Genomic DNA, 25,663 nt, shown 5'->3' on the forward strand with positions numbered 1-25,663 from the left:
ATTGAAGGTATATATTTATTGTCACGTTGTTATACATCTACAATAGTTTCATAACAAACCTTTCACAAAAACCTTTGGAAAACCCAAGAAATCAATAAAACAAAAAATTGAAATGATAAAAACAAAGATATGAGATCTTCATGTGAACAGCACCACTATTTACCACACACCAGTGGTACCTCATATTAACAGGATGAAGTCATTTAATGAATGCTTGGTGAAGACAAAGCTATGTATTCCGGGATTTACAGTCTGTACTAGTAATACAGTGTTTACTCAGAGTTCTAGTAATTTTTACTAATTAAGAGCTCATCAGCAAATTGCTAAGTAATCTGTTGCTTCTGAGCTAAGGAGAGTCCATAGAAACATTTTTCAAAACATTCTATCAAGACATTTTTATATTAAGTATGGAATCCTTGTATCTTTGTTTATTAAAAACATGAAACACCCTGAATTCCATACATTTACAAATGTAGCCAAGCATCATCATACCTCATATCATTGAAATCAAACTTCCATGAAGGAAGAGCTGATTCAGCCTATGTTTTATAGAAAATAGGTCAATTATATCAAGTTCAAAAATTAAATTGTATGGATTCTGGTGACAACATGTAATGAAAAACAAACTTCTGTGCTTCTGACGTTCCCAAAATAAGGAGCTATATTTCTTAGAATTTATCTTTTTTTCATCAGTGCTTCATGAAAGTATTATCATTGCTGTAATTGTGTTTGCTTGTTTAGTGCAAGCCCTATTTTTAATTTTTCCTTTTTTGTAAAAAGATTAACTTCAATATACTTTTGTTCAAGGTTCTGTCTTTTTGTTCTAAATGAGACAACAGAAGAATAGATTAATATAGTTCTTTATGCTTTTATTTCAAATACTTTGAAAAAAATGTATTTTATAGGCACAGTCTTGTTTGTGTGTGAGCAATTTTAAAAATAGTACAGAGCAATTACATTTTCTTCCAGAGAACTTTAATCAATACTGTAAGTACTGCTAAAAGCACAGTACAATAAAAAGTACAGTCTTTTCAATAGAGTAAGTAAAATATGACAGTTTTAATTCTGTAATACCTTGGTTAGTTGAAATTAGCCCATTAATTTTAAAATAACTGAACAGACTAACTCAAAGTCAACAGAAAAATGCAGTGAGAATCCTATGAATGGCTATGGAAGTTTATAAGAAAAATGGCTATATTAAATATACACACATACCAGTTCTACATCAGGCGGCACACTCAGTCCCAAGGGAGCAATGAAAGGTTCTTCATTTTCTTCTAAATTTTCTGTCTGAGCTGTTACTACATAAAATGACAAAGTGAAATGATAAAATACAGAACTAGTCAAAAATTAGACACAAAATATGCATAATATATAAATAAGAAATACCAATAAGATCTGTTGTTATAGGAATAAGAATTCTCTAAATACTGTAATTATTTGTACCACTCACTGTGAAGCATTGCTAATGGCACTAGATCATAAGATTCAAGTTATGTTAATTTCAATTTTGCTTTTTTTCTGCTTTATTCAATTGCTTATATTCAGCTCTGATCCAGTGCTAGATTTGTAGGATATCGTACTACTGACTTATTAAAGGTCCAATACTTAACGCTGACCAAATGTCCTGATTTTTCCGGAACAGTCCCAAATTTAAATACTCTGTCTCAGTGCCCAATCAAGTAGTGAAATGTCCTGGAAAACACCTCCAGACATTTCACTACTTGACGAGGACACCAGCTTGTGGAAAGAATCAAGAAATGGCGTAGTGCCATTGCTCCTCATGCGTCACAGCAGCCTCTTTTCCCTCCCTCCCTCCAAGCAGGGTGTGTAGGGCAGCTGGGCCGGCTTCTGGCATTGTGCAGCTCCTTCCTCTCCCCCCATTACCTGTGGGGCTGCCTCTGCTGCATAGGGTCCTGGTCCAGTGGCACCACAGCCTTCTCCTCTGGACTGCCATGAAGCCCTCAGCTGAGCTCGGCTGGGGCACTGTGGGATGGCGTGCGCTCGGGCTCAGCAGGTGCTGAGACTGGAGCAGAGGCTGCCCGCAGTGCTATTTTTAGAACTACAGTCCAGGTCCCCACAGGCGGCCCAGTTCCAGTCATAGTCAAGCGGCAGCTGCACAAAGCGCATTCCAGCCAGAGGAGATTCACCGCAACAGGCCTTGTGTAGCTGCTACTTGACTCCAGCTGGAGCCGGGCAGCCTGTGAGGACCGGGACCGTGGTACTACAAATAGCATCATGAGTGGCCTCTGCTCCAGTCCGAGTACACGGTCACAATCCAGGAGCTGCTGGGGCCAGAGCTGCGGAAGCTGCTGGGACTGGACCTCAGTAATAAAAAATAGCATTGCAGCCCAGCTCCAAACCCACAAACTGCTTTCTGCGTCAAAGGCAGAAGGTGAGGGAAGGGGCAGGGCAGGAGAAGGAAGGGGAAGGTGAGGATGAAGAGAGGAAGGGTCTTGTGCTGAGGGAGGCAGGGCAGGAGAAGAAAGGGGACGGCACTAAAGGGCAGAATGGAGGAGACACAAATGTCGGGGGGGCAAGAGAAGACAATGAGGAAAAGGGCAGGAGGAAGGAGAAGAGGACAGGGTGGTGGTGGGAGACGATAGAGGCAAGAGGAAGGAAGAAGACAGGGGAGGAGTGGGTGCCAGGAGAAGAAGGGTTGAAAGTAGGGGTCGGCACAAGGAAGATAACAGATGGAGCAAGTCATGTGTGAGGGCACAGAGGGGAGAACTGAGGCAAAAGGAAATGAGGGAGTGGGCACCAGGGAGAAAGAGGGCAAGCAAGGAAGAGATAATGAGGGAAGGCGGAGCCACCAGGACGGTGCAGGAGTAAGGTGCAAGTGCCAGGGGATTGTGAGGGTGAAGCAAAAGGGCAGACACAGGGAGGGGAGGGATGGGCACCAGAGTAGAGAGAGGTGTTAGGAGAGGAGATGGGGAGGGGTAGCTACAGATGATCAAAGTGGAACTAAAGGAGGAGTGGACACAGGGGGAAGAGAAAGGCTGTTACAGGTGAGGGTGGCAGGCCCCCAAAGGGCTGAGAGGAGTGAGAAGGGCAGGAGCCAAAACAGCAGAGGAGGTTGAGGAGTGGGGGACAGCAGGCACCAAGGGAGCAGATGGAGGGAGGGGAGGAGACATAGAAGAAGACTTAAAAGGGAGAGGTTTATTAATAACTAGGGTGTCAAAGTGGCACACATCCAAACAAGTGCACATGAACTCAATATTCGTGCACAAAACAAAATTCACTCTGCTCATAGGAGGAAAATCATAGAGGGAACACTTCTCCCCCCAAGATAATATAATGCAAGTTGGGTTAATGTAATTGCAGGATAGTTGCCGGGGGGAGGAGGAGAAGGGAGAGCTGGTGGGGGCCAAACCCATCCCTAACAGTAGGAAGATGGTAGGAGGAGTTCTAGAGTGGTCACATGACACTCTTTACTTGTGATCATGTGTCCATCCTGACCCCAGGAGCTCTACCTTCAGGGATGGGACTTCTTGTGGCAGGGGGTCTGTCTAACAGGGATCAGGGGTGTGGCTAACAGGGATCGGGTTTGGCACGCCGCACATGCGCAGACCGTGCTGCGCATGCGCTGATTGCACTATGGCACCGAGCTGGGCTAAAATCTACTTGCCATGGGCGAGTAGATTACCCTAATTGTCGAGCCCTGACCATACCAATACCTGACAAATCATCAACTCCTGATGCATCATTGATAGTGAATGAGTCAATATTGCATACATCTTTCATTATACTTTGCTATGGCTCTTTTTTTAAATTAGATTTTTCTCTTCCAAAATTAAGCTGCAAATCTTCAGTGCAATGGATAGAGATGTTCCTTCCTGAGACTAGACAGGTTCAAAAGCCCTATGGTCCCCAATGCCACAAGTTGGACCTCCTTCATTCAGCACCCTGAGGACGTGACTGGTCCCAAATGAGAGGATTTGCCGGACCAGAGAAGGTCCCTCCACATAGCCCATGCTGAACTTTTGCCACCTGGTAGGGCTCCAGCCAGTCACTCTGCTGGCTGCCTGATCACAGCTCCCCAGGCTGGAGCTCCATAGTTGCCGCTGCCAGACCATGAGCTCTGCAGCTGGAGCTCCACAGCCACTGCCAGACCCGAGCTCCGCAACCAGGGCTGGAGCTCTCTGGATGCAGCTAGGTCTGGAGCTCTGCCACAGCCACTGATCCCTGCTACCTCCTGACTACAGGGGGCAGAATTCTCCACTGCACCTCTAGGATGGGGCTTCCAGCTAAACTGATAGCTCCCCCGCTGCACTCCTGCCCCATGGACCCCCCTACACCTGGGCTCTCTGGTCCTATGGGACCACGGATGTTGCCAGACCAGAGTCCTGGTTAAGGGAGGTACAACCTGTAGCACTTGCACATATTGTACAAATTACTCATGAATAGTCCCATTAACTTCAATAAGGCTCTGTGGGTATGGCTACACTACCCCCCTAGTTCGAACTAGGGGGGGTAATGTAGTCATACGGAGTTGCAAATGAAGCCCGGGATTTGAATTTCCCGGGCTTCATTTGCATGAAGCCGGCCGGCGCCATTTTTAAATGCCGGCTAGTTCGGACTGCGTGCCACGCGGCTACACGCGGCACGAACTAGCTAGTTTGGATTAGGCTTCCTAATCCAAACTAGCTGTACGCCTTGTGGAACGAGTTGTACAGCTAGTTTGGATTAGGAAGCCTAATCCAAACTAGCTAGTTCGTGCCGCGTGTAGCCGCGTGGCACGCAGTCCGAACTAGCCGGCATTTAAAAATGGCGCCGGCCGGCTTCATGCAAATGAAGCCCGGGAAATTCAAATCCCGGGCTTCATTTGCAACTCCGTATGACTACATTACCCCCCCTAGTTCGAACTAGGGGGGTAGTGTAGACATACCCTGTGTGGGCATAAGTGTACAACCCATACACAATAAGCAGCAAGGAGTCCTGTGGCACCTTATAGACTAAGGTCATGCATGCATGCATGTGACGAAGTGGGTCTTTGCCCATTAAAGCTTATGCTCCCACACTTCAGTTAGTCTATAAAGGTGCCACAGGACTCCTCGCCGCTTTTGCGGATTCAGACTAACACGGCTACCCCTCTGATACTTGAACCCATACACAATGTATTACAGATTCAGGACAAACATGAATGTGAAAAAAGCTGAGTTTTTGTTTAACACAAAGATCCATTTCTATTGCTTTTCATTATCTGGAACACAGAAGTATATTCAACTAAAAACATTTCCCCAATACGAAATATTTACTTTATTAAAAAGAAGCTACTGCTTGCACAGAAAATTTGAATTTTAATTAGCTGTTATTTTAGCTAGCTCTACTTTACTATTTACACTTAAATAGCATTAAGATGTGATTGAACCCACTCTCACCATGACAAACTAGAGAATGCCAAGAGTGATTGAACAAGAAAATGGACAACATATCCTGCGTTTTACTTCAAATCAATTCAGAAGTACAACAAGGTTCAATATTTTATTATTGGTTCTTCGGTTCAATGACCTATGAAAAATGATGCACAATACTACTAATATGAAGAGAAACAGATACATAAAAAAGCAAAATTTCTCCTCTACTAGTGTATGTTAATGCTACACAGTTTCAAACATTAGAAAAAGATGTATGGAGACATTTTAGTCTGATTTCAAACAGCTGTAGGCCACTCTGATAAACATAAGAACAGCCATACTAGGTTAGACCAAAGGTCCATCTAACCTAGTATCCTGTCTTCTGACAGTGGCCAATTCCAGATGCCCCAGAAAGAATAAACAGAACAGGAAATCATCAAGTGTTTCATCCAACCACCCATTTTCAGCTTCTGACAATCAAAGGGTAGGGACTTAGGATAGCACCCCCCCAGCCCCAAGGCCCTACACTTTGAGGTCTCCCATGGTGGCAGCATCAACCATCCTATTGGTGAGACCCAGAGGTTTACCTGGTGGCTTGGCACAGGGTGGCAGCATAAGTTGACCCCTGCTACTCACCATGAGGTGGGAGCCGGAGTCTGTCCTGCTCCGTTGAGTCTCCCTCTCCCAAACACCTATGCTCTGCTTCACCATGGCAGCAGAAAGCACAGCACCCCAGAACACTACCATTCCTGCTGCTATGGAAGCTGAGCACAGCTGGCTGGGAGACAGCAGATGGGCAGAGCAGAGCAGGCTTCTGGATTGCTCCAGCTCACACTGCTATAGTGAGTATGGGAACAGGGAGGGGTAGGGGGGCAACTCTAGCTGCTAGCTCCCCCCTGCAATCCCCAGCTTGTGATGCTTCATGGAAGGCACAAGAGAGTGGAAAAGAGGCAGGTCTTGGGGGGGAAAAGGGGTTGGGGCAGGCCTAGGTCCCATGAACCTCAACAGTAATGGATACCATACCTGCCCATCCTGCCTACAATAGCCATAGATGGACCTATTCTCCATGAATTTTATACAGTAAACTCCATTGGTCTGGCATCCAATGCTCCAGCACTCCTGATGGTCCGGCACCATCAGGAACCCGGAAGTGCTGGCAGCTGGACAATTGGAGCTGCTCTGCGCTGGCTTCCCCGATTCAGACACTGCTGAAACTGACCAGCTGCTGAATCGGGGAAGCCGGGGGCAGAGCAGCTGGGGTACTACCGGGTTGGTCCCCTAGCGCTGCCCCTCGGGGCTGCGGGACAAACCCGGCAGCACCACAGCTGCTCTTGGGGACACCTGGGGCAGAGCAGCTGGGGTGCTGCAGGGTTGGTCCCGCAGCGCCGAGGGGTGGCGCTAGGGTTCCAACCCAGCAGCACCCCAGCTGCTCTGCCCCAGGCGTCCCCGATTCAGCCGCTGCTGAAACTGACCAGCGGCTGATTCCAGAAAGCCTGGGGCAGAGCTGCTCTGCCCCGGGCTTTCTGGAGTCAGCCGCTGATCAGTTTCAGCAGCGAGTGACTTGGGGAAGCCTGGGGCAGAGCAGCCCAGGTGCTGCAGGGGTTGGTCCCGTAGTGCCTGCCCCTCGGTGCTACGGGACCAACCGGAAGCACCCCAGCTGCTCTGTCCCAGGCGTCCCCAATTCAGCCGCTGCTGAAACTGACCCGCAGCGGCTGAATCAGGTATGCCTGGGACAGACCCGGACTATCGGAAGGGGGGGCTATCAGGGGTCTGGGGTGGCATCCCTCCACCCCACCCCACCCTTCTTACTGTCCCCCCCCCTTCCGATAGTCTGTCATATTTGATAATCCGGCACCCCCTGGGTCCTAAAGGTGCTGGATTATCAGAAGTTTACTGTAGCTCTTTTTGAACCCTCTTATTGTATTGGCCTTCACAACATCCTGGCAAAGAGCTGCGCAGGCTGACTGTGCTTTGTTTGAAGCATACTTTCTCTTGTGTTAAATCTGATACGTATTAATTTCTTTTGGTAACCCCTTGTTCTTGTGTTATGGGAAGGAGTAAACAACTCTTTATTCATTGGCTACATGGTTACCTAATTAACCGCTTTTTAACATTCTTAATTTATAAAATTTCTTTATCTCTTTCTTAATGATTCCCAACAAAGTTCACTTTTTTGACTACCACTGGATTTCAGACTTAGCTATCTTGAGTAGTTTTGTATCATCTGCAAATTTTATCTCTTCATTCTTGACCCTTTCTGCAGGTTTGAATAGGATTAGTCCCAGTATGGACCCCTGAGGGACACCACTATTTACCTCTTTCCATTCTGAAAACTGACCATTTATGCCTACCCTTTCTCTCCTACTTTTAAATCAGTTATCAATGAGAGGACCTTCCTTCTTATTAGCCGTTGGTGAGGGACCTTGTCAAAGTCTTTCTTGAAATCTAAGTACACTATCAGCATCTTGGTCCCCCGGTATACATGCCTGTTGACCACCTCAAAGAATTCTGTTATTTGAACCTTTCAAATCCAGCCGAACTCTCAATAGCTAATTGATGCCGAACCAAAAAAATTGCCAAACCAGGAGAGATCGCTATTGCCTAGGAACATTACCAACACTTCCACTGCTTATTAAGCTCTTAGAAGACATGTAGGGGTAACAGCACAGAACCCTGAGAGCCAGGACTAATGGCTACAAACTATGGGGTTGGAGAAACTTGGACATACCCACGATAAGTGGATAATTAGCTAATTAAAAATTATACCAGATCATGGATGTTGCTGTATCAGAGTGTGCTGGACTACAGAGTTGCAACCTGTACTATATTGATTTCTCCTTATTAAAATCTTGTTGCCTCTTTCCCAATAAATTATGCTAATCTGTTTCTGATAATTCTGTTTTTTACTATAGCTTCAACCAATTTGCCCAGTAATGAAGTTAGACTTATTAGCAAGGATCACCTCTAAAATACTTTTTTAAAAAATTAGCATCACATTAAATTAGCTTCTATACCAAATGACTGGAGAATAGTTAAAGGATAGATTACAAAACACAGTTAGTAGTTTTGCCTCTAGCTGAATATACTTCATGAATCTTCCACTGAAAGTATTTAATCTATTACAGTTTGCATTCCATTGTGAATTATAATTATCTTTCCCCTCCTCTCCTTTCATTTCTAACTGAATTTTGAAATAAAATTGTAGATATTTAACACTTTGGCATTATTCACACTTCATTTTTCACAAATATTAAAAAGGAAGCACTAATACAAGAAATATTTATTTACGCTGTAGATTTAATACATTTTAGAGAAAACTTTGTTTAGTCCATTTGATTATTTTATGTATTCCATTTTTGAAAAATTATCTTACTTTAAAGACATTAAATTATAAAAAGTACAAAGGAGATCATACTGCCATATCAAAATGCTATTATGTTTAGTAACCTTTAGAATTGAAGCCAAGTTTTCCTCCTTCATACTATTTTAGCAGCAACGGTAATGTTATTTAATGTACCTAGATGCACACACAAAAATATCCAAATGTAAGCTGTTATTTCAGGTATGAATCAAATAACCATCTGATATGAACTTTAAATAAAAAGAAGATTACTTTATGGGGGAAATAAGGAAGTATGGTTTGGACTGGATAAATGGACTGTAAAGAGGATAGAAAGCTGGCTAGACTGTCGGCCCCATTAAGTAATGATCAACGGCTCGATGTCTGGCTGGAAGTCAGTTTCAAGTGGAGTTCTTCAAGGATTGGTTCCAGGGCTGATTTTGTTCAACATCTTTATTAATTACCTGGATGAGGGGATAGATTGTACCCTCAGTAAAAATGCAAATGACACTAACCTATAGAGAGAGGTAGATATGTTGGAAGATAGGAATAGGATCCAGAGTGATCTAGACATACTGGAGGATTGGGCCAAAAGAAATCTGACAAGGTTCAACAAGGACAAGTGCAGAGTCCTGCACTTGGGAAGGAAGAATCCCAAGCATTGTTACAGGCTGGGAACTGACTGGCTAAGCAGCAGTTCAGTAGAAAGGGACTTGGGGATTACAGTGGATAAGAAGCTAGATACAAGTCAACAGTGTCCCCTTCTGGCTAAGAAGGCTAAAGGCATATTAAGGTGCATTCGGAAGAACATTTCCAGCAGATCTAGAGAAGCTATTATTCCCCTTTATTCAGCACTGGTGAGGCCACATCTGGACTACTGCATCCAGTTCTGGGCTGCTGCCCCTCCCCCCGAACTATAGAAAGGATGTGGATGCTTTGGAGAGGGTCCAAGCAGAGGGCAACCAAAATGATTAGGGGTTAGAGCACATGACCTATGAGGAGAGGTGAGGGATTTAGGCTTATTTAGCAGAAGAGAAGAGTCTAGGGGAATTCAATAGCAACTTTCAACTTCCTGAAGGGAGGTACCAAAGAGGAGGGAGAGAGGCTGTCCTCACTAATGAGGGATGGTAGAACAAGGAGCAATGATCTCAAGTTACAGTGGGGAAGGTCTAAGCTGGATATTAGGTAAAACTATTTCATTAGGAGGGTGGAGAAGTACTGGAATGGGTTACACCTAGGGAGGTGGCGGAATCTCCATTCCTAGAGGTTTTTAAGTCCCAGTTTGACAAAACCCTGGATGGGATGATTTAGTTGGGGTTGGTTTTTCTTTTGGCAGGGGGCTGAACTCAATGACCTTCTGAAGTCTCTTCCAGCTTTAGGAGTCTATGATTCTATGAAAGAAGGGATGGAGGACAAAGTCAAATTGAAATCTTTGTGAAAATGAGAAATGAGGGTTACTCACCTTGGTGCAGTAACTGGAGTTTGAGATGGTGTCTCTGTGGATGCTCCACACTTGTCTTGGTGTCATCCTGCCATCTGGATCAGACGTTCTGAAGAACAGTTCCTACACAGGTGCCCTCTAGCTCCTTCTCTATCCGGGAGGCCCTCTAGGTCCGAAGCAGAGGGAGGAGGGTGGGTCAGTAAGCATCCACAGGAACACAAACTCGAAGTTCTCCAGTTTCTGCACAAGGCAAGTAACCCTCGTTTCTTCTTCAAGAGGTCCCCATGCATGCTTAGTGACTAACAAGCAGTTTCAGCCTGGGGCTTCAAAATATTATGGAAGGCTGATGAGAAAACTGCAGAGCTCACTGCACTGCTTACCACATCATAAAGTACCAAGTGCAAATGTCCATCAGTGACACTGCATAGCTGCACAACGTGCAAAAGAATAGAGCTCTGGTAGAATGAGCTGTCAAATGTAACACTAGCTGTAGGCCCTTAAAAGAGTGTCAAATATTTTTATTTTGTGACTGATGCATTTGGATGGCCTTTGTTTTGATATGAATTGTCCTTTAATATAGCTGGTGAGCGCAAGGAAGAGGTGAGGGGTTTACGTGAAGGTCTTAGTTCTTTGCAAACAGAATGCTAGCACTCACCTGAGATCAAGAGTATGCAAGGAAGTCCCGAATGCGTCCGCATGTAGTTTCAGGAAAGATACGGAAAGTTCACAAGTTCATTTATATAAAATGAGGAAGCAACCTTAGGGTAGGTATATTTTGGGTGTGTGCGAAGGGTAACTTTTCCAGAATGGAATTTTACATTGTAAAAGTGGCCATGAATGCTACTGTATTTCCCATGCAGGAAGCCCATGTTAGAGCAACCAGCAATGCAACATGCATGGAGAGGTGTGAAAAGGAACAAGAGTTAAGAGGCTCAAAAAGTGGTCTGGTGAGAGCTCCCAGTACCAGAATAACAGACAGAGGTCCCCGGGAAGTATGGGCTGTGTGACATTAGGATGCAGAAGACTCAGACCATTGAAGAATCTTTTGTTTGTAGGTGAGTAAAAACAGACCAGCCCTCAATTTTGTGATGGAAGGCTGTAATGGCTGCTATGTGCATTCTGAAGATATGATTCTTCTTTCAGAGTGAAGAGACAAAAGGTAGGGTCCTGCCATTTTGAGGTGAACCATATTGAGAAATGCTTCCACTTTTAGGTATAAAAAGCACAGGTGGAATCCTTATGGCTGTGGCTGAGGATTGCACATATCTGCTCCAAAAGCCCTAGTTCTGAATTGGAGAGTCACAGAGGAGCCATGCTTTTAGATGCAGCTTGCGTAGGTCCAGGTAGGTTTGTGATGTCTGACCCAGAGGGCTTGTCTAGACTACGCCGAAGTTCCGAAATAAATGTGCATATCTTCGTCCGATCTCACTTTCTAAAGAGAAAGTAGTCAGGACATGCTTTTTTGAAAAGCCGCTCTTCTTCAAAAAATGAGGTTTATGTGGCTTGTTGAAAAAGGGTGGGGGGGTTGCTGAAGAAAAAAAAAAGCATCCCGACTATTTTCACTTTCAAAAGCTCTGCTTTCGAAAGTGAGATCAGAAGAAGATATGTAAATTCCCATGGAATTTGCATATCCTCTTTCGGAACTTCGGCGTAGTCTAGACATAGCCAGTGAGGAAATTGCACTGAAAAGGGAGAATGATGGGCGTGTGAATCAATATCCTGAGCAAGAAGGAATACCACGGTTGTCTCAGTCAGGTGGGGCTATTTGTATTACTTTGACGTTGTTTGTATTGACCTTCCAAATTGCCTTGGCAAAAGTAGTATCGGGGGAAATGTGTAAAGGAGCTTGAGATTTCATGGAAGGCATCTCTGAGTGATCCCCTCCCTGTGCCCACTCTGGAACAAAACTGTATGAATATGGCATTGTGAGGTGCTGCGAACAGGTCTATCGAGGGGGGACCCCATTTACTTACCAGGGAGCATACTACCAAGGAACTGAGCACCCATTTGTGATGCTGAGGGAGGTATCTGCTGAGAGCGTCCACTGTTACACTGGTGAAAGCTGGTATGTGACCTGCGAATCGTGGATGTTGTGGCTGATGCAAAAATTCCACAGCTATACAACCTTGGTGCACAGGGATTGACATCTGGCTCCCCCTTGCCTGTTGATATAAACTACACAAAGTTGTCTGTAAGGACACATACATGTCTGTCAAAATTGGAAGGCAGGAACTACCTGCAAGCATTGCGCATGGTGCACAATTCCATCAGGTTTATGTGCAAGCACATCTCTTGAGTTGACCAGAAGCCCTGAGCGGTCTTGTCTTGGAAATGAGCACCCCAGACTGTATATGAAGCATCTGTTGTGACTGTGCTGGAGGGAGAATGTTAAGGAAATGGAACCCCCATGCAAAGGTTGGCTGGTTTGGTCCACCAGCGGAGGGATGCCTTGACCTCATGTGGTATGGTGAACAGAAGTGACATGGGTGCCTTTAGATGCTCATATACCCTGAAAAACCAAATCTGTAGACAGCACATGTGGAGTCAGGCATGTGATACCACAAAGGTTGTAGCTACTATGTGTCCAAGAAGTTGTAGGCAGTGTTTGGCTGTAGTGTGTGTAGAGAAACAAAGCATTGTGGCCAGCATTTGAATGATGGCAAATCTTTTGTGAGGTAGATTGGCTCATGCCAACATGAAATTCAGGGAGACCCCAATGAACTTCATGTTGGAAAGATAACTTTTCTGAGTTTATTCAGAAGCCCAATTCTGAAAGCACTGTATGGTTACTGCAGTCACGCGTGCTGCTTTAAGAAGGCAATCGTCAGAATATGATTATTCCCATGGAGTGAAGACACGCTGTGACTAGGGTGAGCACCTTGGAGAAAACTCAAGGAGCCATAGACAAGCCAAAAGGTAGAACCTGATACTGGTAGTGATCTGGGCCTACCAGTAATCTTAGGACACTCCTGTGAGCAGGATGCATTAGAACATGAAAATAGGCATCCTGGAGGTCAAGGGCTGAAAACCAGTCCTCTTGTTGCAATGCCGGGATAATGGTGGATAAAGTGACCATGAAAAATGTTGCATCTGGATAAATTTGTTCCTATTGTGCAAATCTAGAATTGGTTTCCAGCCTGCTGACTTCTTTTGAGTTCAAAAGTAATGAGAATAGAAGCCTCTGCCCCTGTGCTGTTGTGATACCAGTTTTTATGGCCTCTAGATATAACACCTCTTGTCACAGCAGGGATGTGTGAGAGGCATCCCTGAAGAGGGACAGGGTGATGGGGTAGGTAGGAAGCTTGGAGAGGAAGGAGATGGTGTAACCGGACAGAATGATATAGCACACCCATCTATCTGAGGTGATGGAGGCCCACTGATGGTAAAACGGGTGGAGGTGGTTTTGAAAGGTGCACATGGTCATTACTGGCAAACTTCTAGGAGGTTTTCCAGGCCCTCAACCAAGGCTCCAAATTTGCTTGTTGGTGAATGGCAGTTGAGAAGCCAAGCCTGATGACAGACTTCATCTCTGAGACTGGGTTAGGTTCCTGTTGGGATTGCTATCTGGTCGTTGGTTGAGATAGGCAGGGTAGCATGGCCATTGGCAAGGCTGGTATTGCCTACTTCTCCGGCAGTAATAGGTATACAGTAATTCCTCATTTAACACTATAGATATGTTTCAGAAAATGATCATGTTAAGTGAAAACATGTTATGCGGGCTCAATTTTCCCATTGAAAATAATGGAAAAGGTGGGGGTGTCTGTTGGGACCGGGACATAAGGTTGGGGAAGAAAGAGGACTGGGTTGCAGCAGGGAGGGGAGGTGTTTGGCTCTCGGGAAGGGGAGGAGAGGGGAGGGGGATTGGGTTGGGAGTATGCCCCTGTGACGGGTCTGCCAGGGAACAGCGTGGCAAGTGGCAAACCCTCTGTCGCTTTGCAGGGAGATGGGGGAAGCCCCGCGCAACCACCAGCGACGGGCCAGCTGGGGAAACCCAGCTGCCGGCCTGCAAGCGGGGGCGGAGGAGAAGGGGTAAGGGCGAGTCAGCAGGGAACGGCCCAGCGAGCGGCGAACCCCCCGCTGCTTTGCAGGAAGGTCAGGGATAAGAGACAAGGTTCTCTCAGCGATTGATAACTGGTTAAAAGACAGGAAACAAAGGGTAGGAATAAATGGTGAGTTTTCTGAGTGGAGAGAGGTAACTAGTGGGGTCCCCATAAGGGTCTGTCCTGGGACCCATCCTATTCAACTTACTTATAAATGATCTGGAGAAAAGGGTAAACAGTGAGGTAGAAAAATCTGCAGATACCAAACTGCTCAAGATAGATAAGACCAAAGCAGACTGTGAAGAGCTTCAAAAAGATCTCACCGAACTAAGTGATTGGTAAACAAAATGGCAATGACATTTTATGTTGATAAATGTGAAGTATTGCACACTGGAAAAAATAATCCCAACTATACATTAGCGATGGGAAGTAAAGATGTTAAATATCGATTCATTGAATAGTCGAGTAATCTCAAGAATTCTTATCGGTTAGTCAACTATTCTGTAGTCCCCAGCGGCAGAGCCGACAGCCAGTGCACTCCAGTCTCACTCCTGAAGAGCCCCTGCCACTCCATTCTGGGATCTACCCTCTGCTGCAGCTCTGCATTTAAAGAGTATTAGGAGTTGGGTGAGCAAGCAGCCCAGCTCAGTTCTGGCTCGCACCAGGTCTGGGGGCTCAGACCCATCCTAGACAAGGGCTGCTGCCACTCCATTCTGCTGCCCCTGTATCAGAGGCAGCAGTGCAGGATGCCAGGCAGGAGCTGGTCCATTAGGGGAGCCAGTTTAAAAACTCTCCCCCCCCCCCCGTAGATCATCTCCCACCTGTCACCCTGTGCTGCTGCCTCGGATAAAGAAGCAGCAGTGCACAGTGGCAGCAGCCCCTGTTTAGGGTGAGTCTGAGGTCCCCGACCCGGTGCGAGCCAGAACTGAGCCGGGCTGCCTGCCTGCCCAGCTCCTAATACACTTTAATACAGCAGAGCTGTAGCAGGGGTAGGTCCTGGACCTGTTTCAAGCCAGGACTGACTGCTGGCCAGCCTGCTAAAAAATGTACTGTCAAGTGAGGAGGGGGGAATACATGTAGTCTATAGCATTAATCTATGAGCTTTTACTTATTGATTAATCAACTATTCTATTACATCCCTAATGTGAAGGACTAGTCGACTAGCCACTTCCCCCCCATTGTTGCCTCTATCAGATAGAGGCAGCACAGGGGAGGTGGGATGTTAAAGTGGCAGCACTGCTTGGAGCCCGGGATCGTATTGCCTCTATATGGAACAATGGTACGCCCACATCTTGAATACTGAGTACAGATGTAGTTGCCTCATTTCAAAAACAATACACTTGTTTGGAAAAGGTTCAGAAAAGGGGGGAAAAAAAAGATTAAGGATTTGGAACAGCTTTCATATGGAGAGCGATTAAAAAGTTTAGAAAAAAGAAGAGTAAGGGGGGATAGAATAGAAGTCTACAAAATCATGACTGATGTGGAAAAAGTGTAAAAGGAAAAGTTATTTAATTATTCCCACAATATAAGAATAGGGGTCATCAAATGAAATTAATAGACAGCAGGTTTAAAACAAACAAAAGGAAGTTTTTGTTCACTCAGTACTCAGTCAACTGGTTTGTCTGGAAATGGATGACCAAAGAGGGATCATGGGCTAATTAACTGTTGTGTTCCATCCCTCTGGGGCATCTGGTATTGCCCACTGTTGGCAGACTGAATACAGGGCTAGATGGACCTTTGATCTGACCCAGTATGACCATTCTTATGTCCTTACAGTGCAGCTTATAATACTGAATTGGAGGGCTATGGTATGAAGAGAAGGAGGCCTGTAATTCCCTCATCTTCATCACTGGAAAATTGCGATTGTACTGGAGACAGTGCTTGAGAAGTTGTTGGTCTAAGCGATGAATCAGTGCAAAAAAAAAAAAAGTGGTGATTATGGGGAAGACGTCACTGCGAAATCAGCACATAAGGGAACGGTGCCATGAGAATCAGTGCCTGAGTCTGAAGCATCGGTCTCTACAGTGACAACACCGTAATCGGTGTGGATAGTACTGACTGCTGAAATATTTGTGGTACCAAGTATATAAACAGTGCCGCTAATCTGCTTGCTGCTGAACAACAGACAAGTGCCATTGGTACTGCTGGACACATCAGCGGTGCCGACAATATCATAGCTTTCAGTACTGATGCTGCTGTTGGTACTGATGATGTATCTGGTGGTACCAATGTAGTCGTCAGTATGATAATAGCTACTAGGGCAGCTTTAGGGTACTGTTGGGAGCCTTTGTAGATGGCGCTGGACGTGGACAACTTGCCGTAATGCCTGAAGTACTCAGAGTGTCGTAAGTACTGATACATGATCTCTGTGCCGATGGTCAAAATGGAGACCATTTCTTTGAGAAGGGCTCATGATAAAGAACTCAGGAACTTCTCCTCTTTGGTGCCTTTTTGCCCTGATGGGAACCTGAGGGTGATCATACCTCCCTAGGTTGTGATCTTGGGTCCAAAGCAGGATGCATGTTCTTCTTAAGAATAATTAGCTTTAAACGAATGTCTCTGTCCCTGCGAGTCCTAGCCTTGAGTTTAGCACAGTGAGGACAATCCTGAGATGTTCTCCCAGATATCTGACGCATTGTGAATGACTATCAGAAATCAGCATTGCCTCTCTACATGAGGCACAGTATGTAAAGCCCGGAAAACTAGACATGGTGAAGAAAAATTTGTTTTTCTTTAAAAGACATAGCAAAAATTGATAACAATAACTAAGAACTATGAAAACTACTTCAGAAATGTCAAAGAAGCAAAGAACTGCAGAGCTCTCTCTCAAGCCAAGGACAGCTGAAAAGGAACTGGAGGGCTTGGGCTGTGCATGTGTGGTGCCTATTGCCTCTTCATATGCCAATTAGTGCTGTGCATGTGCAGCCCCCCAGGGACTGCTTCAAAATCTCTGATCTAAGCACCAAAACCAAGTGTGGAGCATCAATGGGGACCTCTCAAAGAACCACCGTCTTTCAGGGGAGATACTAAAAGCCCACTTTGTTCAGGCCTCCGGGAAAGTCATCTTTGATGGGATATAGATGGGATAGCTTTTGTTATGTACTTTATTATTTGTGTGAAAAATCAGCAGAATTGGGCTCTATTACAAGTTTTCGACCTATAAGCTATTTGCTTTATTTGGCATACATATCCAGAATGGACATATACACCTCCTCCAAAAGGCTTTTTTTAAAAAGCGCTTTCTTAAAAAAGCATGGAAAAGTATAGCAGATTTTAAGTCAAATGTTCTGGATAAGTAAAACAAGATCCTGAAAGGAGAAGCAAAGTTATAGTAGTTAAAATAGTTTAAGCTACATCTTGACCCTAGCAAAGAATTGTAAATTTATAATTGTGATTAACTGGCATTTTAAAGTAATAAGCTTATTATGTACTTTTCTAAAACAGAAATAGATTAAAATCTTTCTTTAAAATAATTGTTAAAGTTCACATTAAGAGGTTATGCTGGTACATAAAAGACAATTCCAATAATTAATTCTTGCTTCACATTGACTGTAAATACATCATGATTATAATTCGCAGGTCAACATTAATGCAAATCTTAACTGCACCATTCTATTGAAAATTTGTAGCATAATGAAATACAGCAAACAACAGAAGATAGAGCTATTCATCAGCTGTAACAACTGTCTGCCCTTTTTCACTTATAATAAGCCTTACTAGAAAATCTACTTTGCTACCTCTATCTCTTCCTATAAAAAACATTTTTCGGAATGTATATTTAGACAGTGAATTCCCAGTCAGAATTCCATTTTAATAAACTGCCTTATGAACATCTGTTTTCCATCAGTGGTATTGAATCTAAAAGAGTACTGCAAGATATGAGGCAATATATTCTAGCATTATAAAATGTTAAAAGGAATTTCAACTTAATGAAAGAAGAATGCTGAGGGGAGAAAGAGAGGTGTTATTTTTTTATAGAAATTATATCAGTATTCAAGGATGGGTTTTTTAAGATTAAAACTCAAACACTGAGTAAGCAAGCTTCCATGTTTTTTTCCATCAAAAGAAATACTAGTTTAAGAGTAAATCAGATTAACATCTTAAAACCTTCAAGAGGTAACTTGCAGAGGTAACATGGAGTACAAAGTGAATCTGTGAATATGAACTCGACAATGACTGGTAATGTGGGTTTGGGTGGCATCTAGATTTCTGCCTTTATAAACAAAACCAAAAAATTATCCAAATCCTCATTGACTCTTCCACTACAGCTGTCCTGGTAATCAAGATGATATATTTTTCATTGATTAAAATAAGTTTATACTTTGTCTGACTCTCTCAAAAAGTATGCAGTCTATTTGTGGAAGACTGAGTTCTAATAAAACATTGGATCTTGCACTGAACAAACTTTGCCACTAAGTTTCCATATGTAGAGAGGTCTAGAATTTTCTTGGCCAGTGATGTAGCAGTTGTTTCATCATGGTTTCTCACCAAGGGATGCAAAATGAGTAGGCCTACAAAACTGGTGTTTCCGTCTGGCTAATTTTGTTTTCCAACTTTTCCAATTAATATCTTCATGTCTGAACTCTTTTTTAACATGATTCTACCAGGAGTTTTTCCCCACAAGAACCACTATTTCACTAAATACCATTGTTGCTCCATTTCTCTTAGACCATTGTTCTCTCAGTCAGCATGTTAGACTTCCCTCAGATATATAGAGCCATTAGCAGAAAACAGATCAGGGCTGGGCAAAATCAGTGTGTTCAGCTGCCCATCCCCTAACCTTGTTCCATCCTGCAGCCTAGCTGCTCCCAGGATTCTCCTGCTAGCTATTCAGTGCAAGGGAGAGGGGACTGCAAAAGTCAGGGTATCCCTCTGTCCTTGGGCCCCATCTCTGCAGATCAGGGATCAGGAAGAGGGAAACACACAGCAGAGCTGTTCCAATCTGAAGCATGGATGGTAGGTGACTCAGAGGAGTGCCTGTCTGAAGAGGCAACGCACTATTGCAAAGACTTCAGTGCTCATGTTTGCTCTTACACACATACTGCCTCCCAAAACCCATCTTTATAGAGCAAGCGAGGGTAGAGACAACAGAGCAGGATAGCTTTCCCCGTCATAAAGAGATAGAGCATGGCTTAAAAGCCGGCTCCTCACAACCTTCGGCTCTGCAGAACTGCCTGCCCTGTTCTTCCCTGTTCTTCAGGGGGGATGTTGGAGTAGTCTCTGTTAGGGTATGTCTACACTAGCCCCCTAGTTCGAACTAGGGAGGCTAATATAGGCTTTCGAAGTTGCAAATCAAGCCCGGGATTTAAATATCCCGCGCTTGATTTGCATCTTTCCAGCCCATCGCCATTTTTTGAAGTTTACAAGTCCAGACTAACTGCCCGTATGTACACGCTGTAGGAACCCGGTAGTTTGAATTAAAGCCCCTAAATCGAACTATTAAACCTCCTTCCAGGAGGAACAACAGGTAGTTTGATTTACAGCTTTAATTCAAATACCAGGTCCCTGCCACGTGTAGACGCGGGCAGTTAGTCCGGACTTGTAAATTTAAAAAAAAAAAAAATTGCCACGGGCCAGGAAGATTTTGCTTACTGGATAGTCGACTAGCCGCTTACATTCCTAGTCTCTGTCTGTAGACAGCTTGGGCCCCTTGTAGACAGGGGCACAGGGCAGCAGGCAGGAGTCCGTCTGCAGGGAGAAGCAATTTTTAAACCAGCTCCTCCTCACAGCCATAAGCACACACAGCCATGAGCCCCGCCCCTGGGGGGAGCATTTCAGTAACTATGTAAGCCCTAAAATCTGTTGCAGTTACATGATTACTAAAATAACCAATATCTTACATCCCTATTGATAATAGTTCTCACTCAAAAGTTACCCCTCTCAAACTTAGCTGACACCATTACCAGATTTGAGGAGACATCTGCATTCGATGTGTGCATCCTGTGACTGATAGCCTTTGCAGAAAACATTACTCAGTCAACATCTACCTAGTAGTGTAATCTTATGCAAGTGAACTTCTGTCTCTCAACTGCTATATAACATCAAGACATGATGTCTAGTTCAAATGTATGGCAACGTAACATCATTGTCAACTGCAGATGATGTTTCAAAGTACTGAGACTTCCTTAAGCCTGTTCTTTCAAAAAGAAATCCAAGTCTGAAAAGATTACAACATCTTCACACAGAGAACAATACAATGTGCAATACAAAAATGACAGCAAATATATACCTTGCCTTTTATTCTGAGTTTCTTTTTGGAATCATTAATAGAAGTAGCTCTAAACAGCAAGTGTTAATCTTATTTTTTCAGGTTGCAATACAATCACTTACACAGATAACTCTTTTACCTCTAGAATCCAACCCATTATCTGAGCATGCATGAGTGGGCTCCACATATTCTCAACTAGCTTAAATGGTTGCTGTTCACCTGTCTAGGTGCCCCATATGAGGCAGATGAACCTCAAACTTGCTTCTGACATCCTTGGATTTCTAAAGAGATTTACACACACGTTTTCATCAAGTCACAACATTGCTACTGTGAGTGCTCACACTGAGAAAAAAATAAAGCTATCTTTGAAAAAAAAATACTTACTTGAAGCTATTGTTTACATTTATATAAATGTTGATGTTATTTCCTTAGATAGCGGATAGTCTGTTGTCTGACAGTGAGTAAAATTAATGCTAAGCTGTGCTATGCTGCCACTTTGAAGTATCCCTTTCCCCTCTCCCCCTTTGTTGCCTCTATCTCACAGAGGCGGGGAGGGAGGGGGGAACCGATTAGTTGACAAACTATCTGATAAGCAAATGCTTCTCAGATAGTCGGCTAGTCTTTAACATCCCTAAATTATACATCTTAATTTTGAAAAATTCATCTAATACAATTGTAGTGTGAGTGTGTGTGTGTGTGTGTGTGTGTGTGTGTGTTTCTGGGGAGGGGGGGTTCAGCTGCCCTGTGTGTGTTTCTAGGGGTCTTTTCAATTAGTTTCTCCCTACCAGTTATAAACAGTGCATAAAAAACTAAAATAAAATTTTCTAATTTATTTTAGATCTTATATTTAACAATGTACAAACTTTTCATATATATGATTTTTGAACTGGTTGCAACCCTTAAACCTAATTTTAAGTTTAGTTTACTCAACTTGCATTTAATTCAGTTAATGTGTTTTTAAAACAGTAAAACACATAAAATCTTTGCCAATTAAGAGGACCATTAAAGGCTTGATGCCATCCAACATAAGACACAATCATCTTCTCCCAACTACAGCCACAGCATGATAAAATGAACACCAAAAGATGACAACTATAGTCCCAAACTCTGTATAATAGAACTTTATTATAATAATGTGCATTAATTAATTGGGAGACCCATAATACATTTTTGAATGTTGTGAATAAGAACAAAATCAAAAACAGATAACTCATCAAAATTTTCCTCATCTTAACAATTACTGCTTTAATTATATTTTGCAGTAAATTGGAGTGTGGGTTGAAAAACAATCAAATCTTTTTAATATGAGAACTCACTGAAGTATCTCCTGTAAGAACTTTACTGAGATATTACCAACTTATACCCCCCCCCCCCCACCAATTACGATATGTACTAGTACTGAAATAAAAATGCACACCTTGCAACTGTAAAAGTAGTACAGGTAGATGAAGGTGCTTTTACCTTACCCTGCCAACCCCCTATGTTTATTTTGATTCCTTACCTCTTTCCTTGGTGGCCTGGTGCTGCTCTTCCTCCTCCGTGGGTTCTGAAGGATCATAATAATCACTGCCATAGCTGAATCCCACGGCATTATAGGTACCATCTTCTGCTAAAGCTTCACTCAGTCTTTTATATTCTTCCTCTTGAAGAAAAATGAAAATTCTAATTACTACTATGAAACATAATTATGTTACACTATTTCTAAGAAAAAAGGAATTATACCAATGTTTTCAATCTAATTTTTAAGATAAAAATTGTGTTCTTCACACCTTAGGCATAGTAACTTTTGCCAGCAAGTTAGTGAAAACCAAAAATAGCAGAATGTATGTGCTTTTTGATCACCATTTCCTCCTGCTAAGATAAAGATTTTTGTGGTTATTCAGTCTAATGTAATTCAGGAAAATTCAAGAACTTTCAGTTATACGATACTGTTAAAGAAGAACAGTTAAAAGATGGTGGGGGGTGTTTTGTTTTTTCAAATCCCAGTCTGCCCTCAAAATCTGGGCAATTTCTGTGTGGCTCTATATATAAACTATCCTGAGGTCCTCTCAGACAGGCAAAGACTCCTGTTTTTCGAATCCACTGGGTACTGTCAAGATAATATCAGAAAAAATGAGTATAAAATGAGTGGGAGTAAATTTAATGTTTTCATTATTTAAATTTAATTAAATGTGTTCTAACTCAGGAAAGTTTCCTTGAGCAATACCTTGCCTCGCCTCCTCCTCAAGCAAGTCCGTATGCAAGGCTAAATACCTCTCTTCATCACAGAGGGCATCTATTCTAGCCTCCTCTTCAGATAATTGATAATCTCTATTCCAGGTGGAATATTCAGCATCATATTCAGAGAGGTCATGCAGGTGACCACGTCCATCATACCTGCAAGATGAAAAAACTGGTCAATACTGAAAACTTTGGGTATGGGTTTGTGCGACTACTTAAAATACTTACCATTAAAAATGAAAAAAATACTAATGTTAAAATGTGCCTTATTTTAGAAGTTACATTTAATTTTGCTACTCACTACACACCAGCTATCAAAACGAAATTTTTAATAGTCTAAATTCCTCTCTACCAGAAAAATAAAGAGTACAATTAAAGGCAAAGTATCCTTTAATAGTTTAAATCAGATCCATTTCCTTAATAATTCTTACCGTATATGGTTCAACCAACCATTCAATGTCACTTGCAAAATACTTTTTTCTGGAAAGTAAATAGCTTACATTCACACAAACCCGAATACATAAATACCTATCCGTAAGAACCAAACGGTCGAAATTTTCTCGCTTCTTTCTGCTAGTCCCGAACTCTCAGGAGAGATCTTCACCAAAGAAACTTGCGTCCATTGGAGGTAAAATCATGGCTAGGCTCGGCCCCTAGCCATTTGGCTGAGGAAATAAGTTCTGGATTATGTGATAGAGAGACAAACATACATAGGAACAGTAACATATACATGCAATTTAAGGAGGTTCACCATAAAAATGACACTAATACCCAATGATGTAATTTCTTTTCCTAATTAGAAACGATTTTGTGTGCAGAAAAAGTTCTACATTAGGATAACAACTGACATATTTCTCCTCTGTGTATCAGTATTAGAAACCAATAAAGAGATAGTCAACTTCACTTTGCTGGTTAGTCTTCACATACACAACTCTTGACTGTTCCATCTTGCTAAAACAAAAACAAAGGAAGTAACTTATAGAAAATGTTAATAAGGTATGTTGATCTTGTTAAAGTGTTTATCAACAAGCCAAATTTAAACCCAGTCTTTCCCCAGTAATATGCTTTTCTCACCGGGGAAAAAAGATTTCAAGCTGTTGGGATACAAATCTTAATTTCCAAAACAGTTGATAAAGTTAGTGCACAATATTTCATGTAATTCTATCTTTTGTTCATAAATGCAAACCTCCTTAACTTACAAATGTAGATTGTTATTGGTTTTAAATGTTATGTACACATACTTAAGAGTTTGCTCCCAACAATTTCTTCAGCTGTTCTTTCTCTGATCATTCATGTAGGAGAAAACAACAGCCTTAATTTACACCACAAAATCGGCTAATGAAATTTCTCTTCCCATAAACAAACATTAGATGACAGGCACCATCACTAAGTTTAAACTTCCATATCAACAGTACACACAACTATAAAGATACACATCCAATTAATTTCTGATCTGTATTCCAATTTAAATGTTTTATTTCAATCAGTGAAATTATAAATCATAAACAGCTGTTAGTTAACTACTCGAAACAAGGTATCAGTGAATCTCTTCTGCCCACTGCAGTCCCACATAATGGGGATCCCACCACTTCCACGAATATTTATTCCAATCAAACAGATTTGGTTGTGAAGCTTAGGATTAGAAAAATCACATGTAACCAATGAAAGAGGCCTATTGAAGTGGTAATTGAGGGAGCAAATGCCTACAGTATGTGAAGCAATCCTTTTCAAACCAAAGCCTTCAGGTTTTCCCATTTCAGGTCCAACTACAGCTGCTTAAAACACTGTGCTTTTCAAACCTCCACAAATTACTCCTGACCTGATTCTCCATGCCCTCTCTCAGGAAACACAAAGCAGGTTTTGAACTAATTCATTCATCCATCTGATCCTGAGTTGCTGAATCAACTAGAGACCAAGAAAAAAATCAAATAGCTAGATCATGTTAATCCCTCAGACTACCAGCTACTAACAATCACAAAACAATAAAAAACTAACTCCTAGTTAATGTTAGTAGTCTAGGACTCCTGAGAAAGAAAGCTAGCTGGCCTAAGTTCCACAACTCAGGGCATGGCCTGGGAGCAATCAGGCCAGGAACTACTTTTAAGGGATCCCCTGAGCACCTGATAGTCTAAATTAGATGGAGAAAATCAACAGAGCCTAATTTTCCTCCCAATGTGCACATAATTTCCCCCACTTCTTGCTTACAGACCCCAAGATTTAAGTGTGTAATCTAGCAATTCCTTATAACAAGAGTTCCCTTTGTTTTGAAGTGAAAAACTGCTTGGGATTTGATTTGAAAAGGAGCAGATTATCCTCTCCCCTCCCCACATAATCCCATCCTGCCAGGGGAGGGGACTCCCAATAGAAACCATCTGCCAGAAGGAGGGGAGAGAGACTCCTAATCTTGCCAGAGGAGGAACCTCAATACTCCCCCTGCCAGCGGACGGGGTTCCCCACCATCGCCACGGAGACACCCAGATCCACTGCCAGGGAGAAGGGCCTCCCTTAACACTGACAAAGACGAGGCACTCCCCCACCCCGCTGCCGGAGGGAGCCCCCCCTCCCCACACACACACCCCGTAGCACTGGAAGAAGGGTAGAAAGAGGCTATCACAGAAGATCTCGCAGCAAAAGCTGGGGGTTGGGTTGCACCGACCTATCGATCATGATTTTGGGGTCTCCCATCCAGGGAATGAGATGCCGACCCTGCTCCTGGTACTGGGCCTTCTCGTCGTCACGGAACAGCTTGCAGGCGTAGCCGAACACCAGCAGCTCCACGCGGCTGCTCCCACCGCCTCCTCCGGGAGGCCCCGGGGCCGCGCCCCCACCGGACAACAACATCAGCGGCGGCGGCCCTGCCTCCTCCACAGTCCGGCGCTGCCCGCCAACGCCACCGTACATCGCGGGAGGGTGCGAGGGAGCGCGCTGGCAGCGAAATAAAAGAGTCACCCCGACGAGGCGGGCTCGCCCGCACTAAAACCCCCACTTCCACAACGCTGCTGTCGCCATCGCCCGACACAAAATGGTGGCCTTTCCGCTTCCGGCCACGAACGGGGT

The 25,663-nt window shown here is 43.4% G+C and overlaps 1 protein-coding gene across 6 annotated transcripts in view; it reads right to left on the reverse strand.

The window, feature by feature from the left end:
• The window catches only part of SFSWAP (splicing factor SWAP), a 144,584-nt gene extending 118,940 nt beyond the window's left edge, over nucleotides 1–25,644 (reverse strand). For 4 of the 6 annotated variants that reach the window (XM_075898415.1, XM_075898417.1, XM_075898416.1 and 1 more), the window contains exons 1-4: nucleotides 25,263–25,644; nucleotides 22,593–22,762; nucleotides 21,888–22,028; nucleotides 1,216–1,301 (exon numbers count right to left, since the gene is read on the reverse strand). In XM_075898415.1, coding sequence (XP_075754530.1) covers nucleotides 1,216–1,301; nucleotides 21,888–22,028; nucleotides 22,593–22,762; nucleotides 25,263–25,507 — 642 coding nt within the window. In that variant the 5' untranslated portion in view covers nucleotides 25,508–25,644. Of the gene's footprint in view, nucleotides 1–1,215; nucleotides 1,302–21,887; nucleotides 22,029–22,592; nucleotides 22,763–23,134 lie in introns of all 6 variants that reach the window. The other 2 variants (XM_075898418.1, XM_075898419.1) reach the window with 2 other exon arrangements.
• Between the last annotated feature and the right edge of the window lie 19 nt (nucleotides 25,645–25,663).

The sequence above is a fragment of the Pelodiscus sinensis genome, chromosome 15, assembly GCF_049634645.1.
Source record: "Pelodiscus sinensis isolate JC-2024 chromosome 15, ASM4963464v1, whole genome shotgun sequence".
Lineage (NCBI taxonomy): Eukaryota > Metazoa > Chordata > Testudines > Trionychidae > Pelodiscus > Pelodiscus sinensis.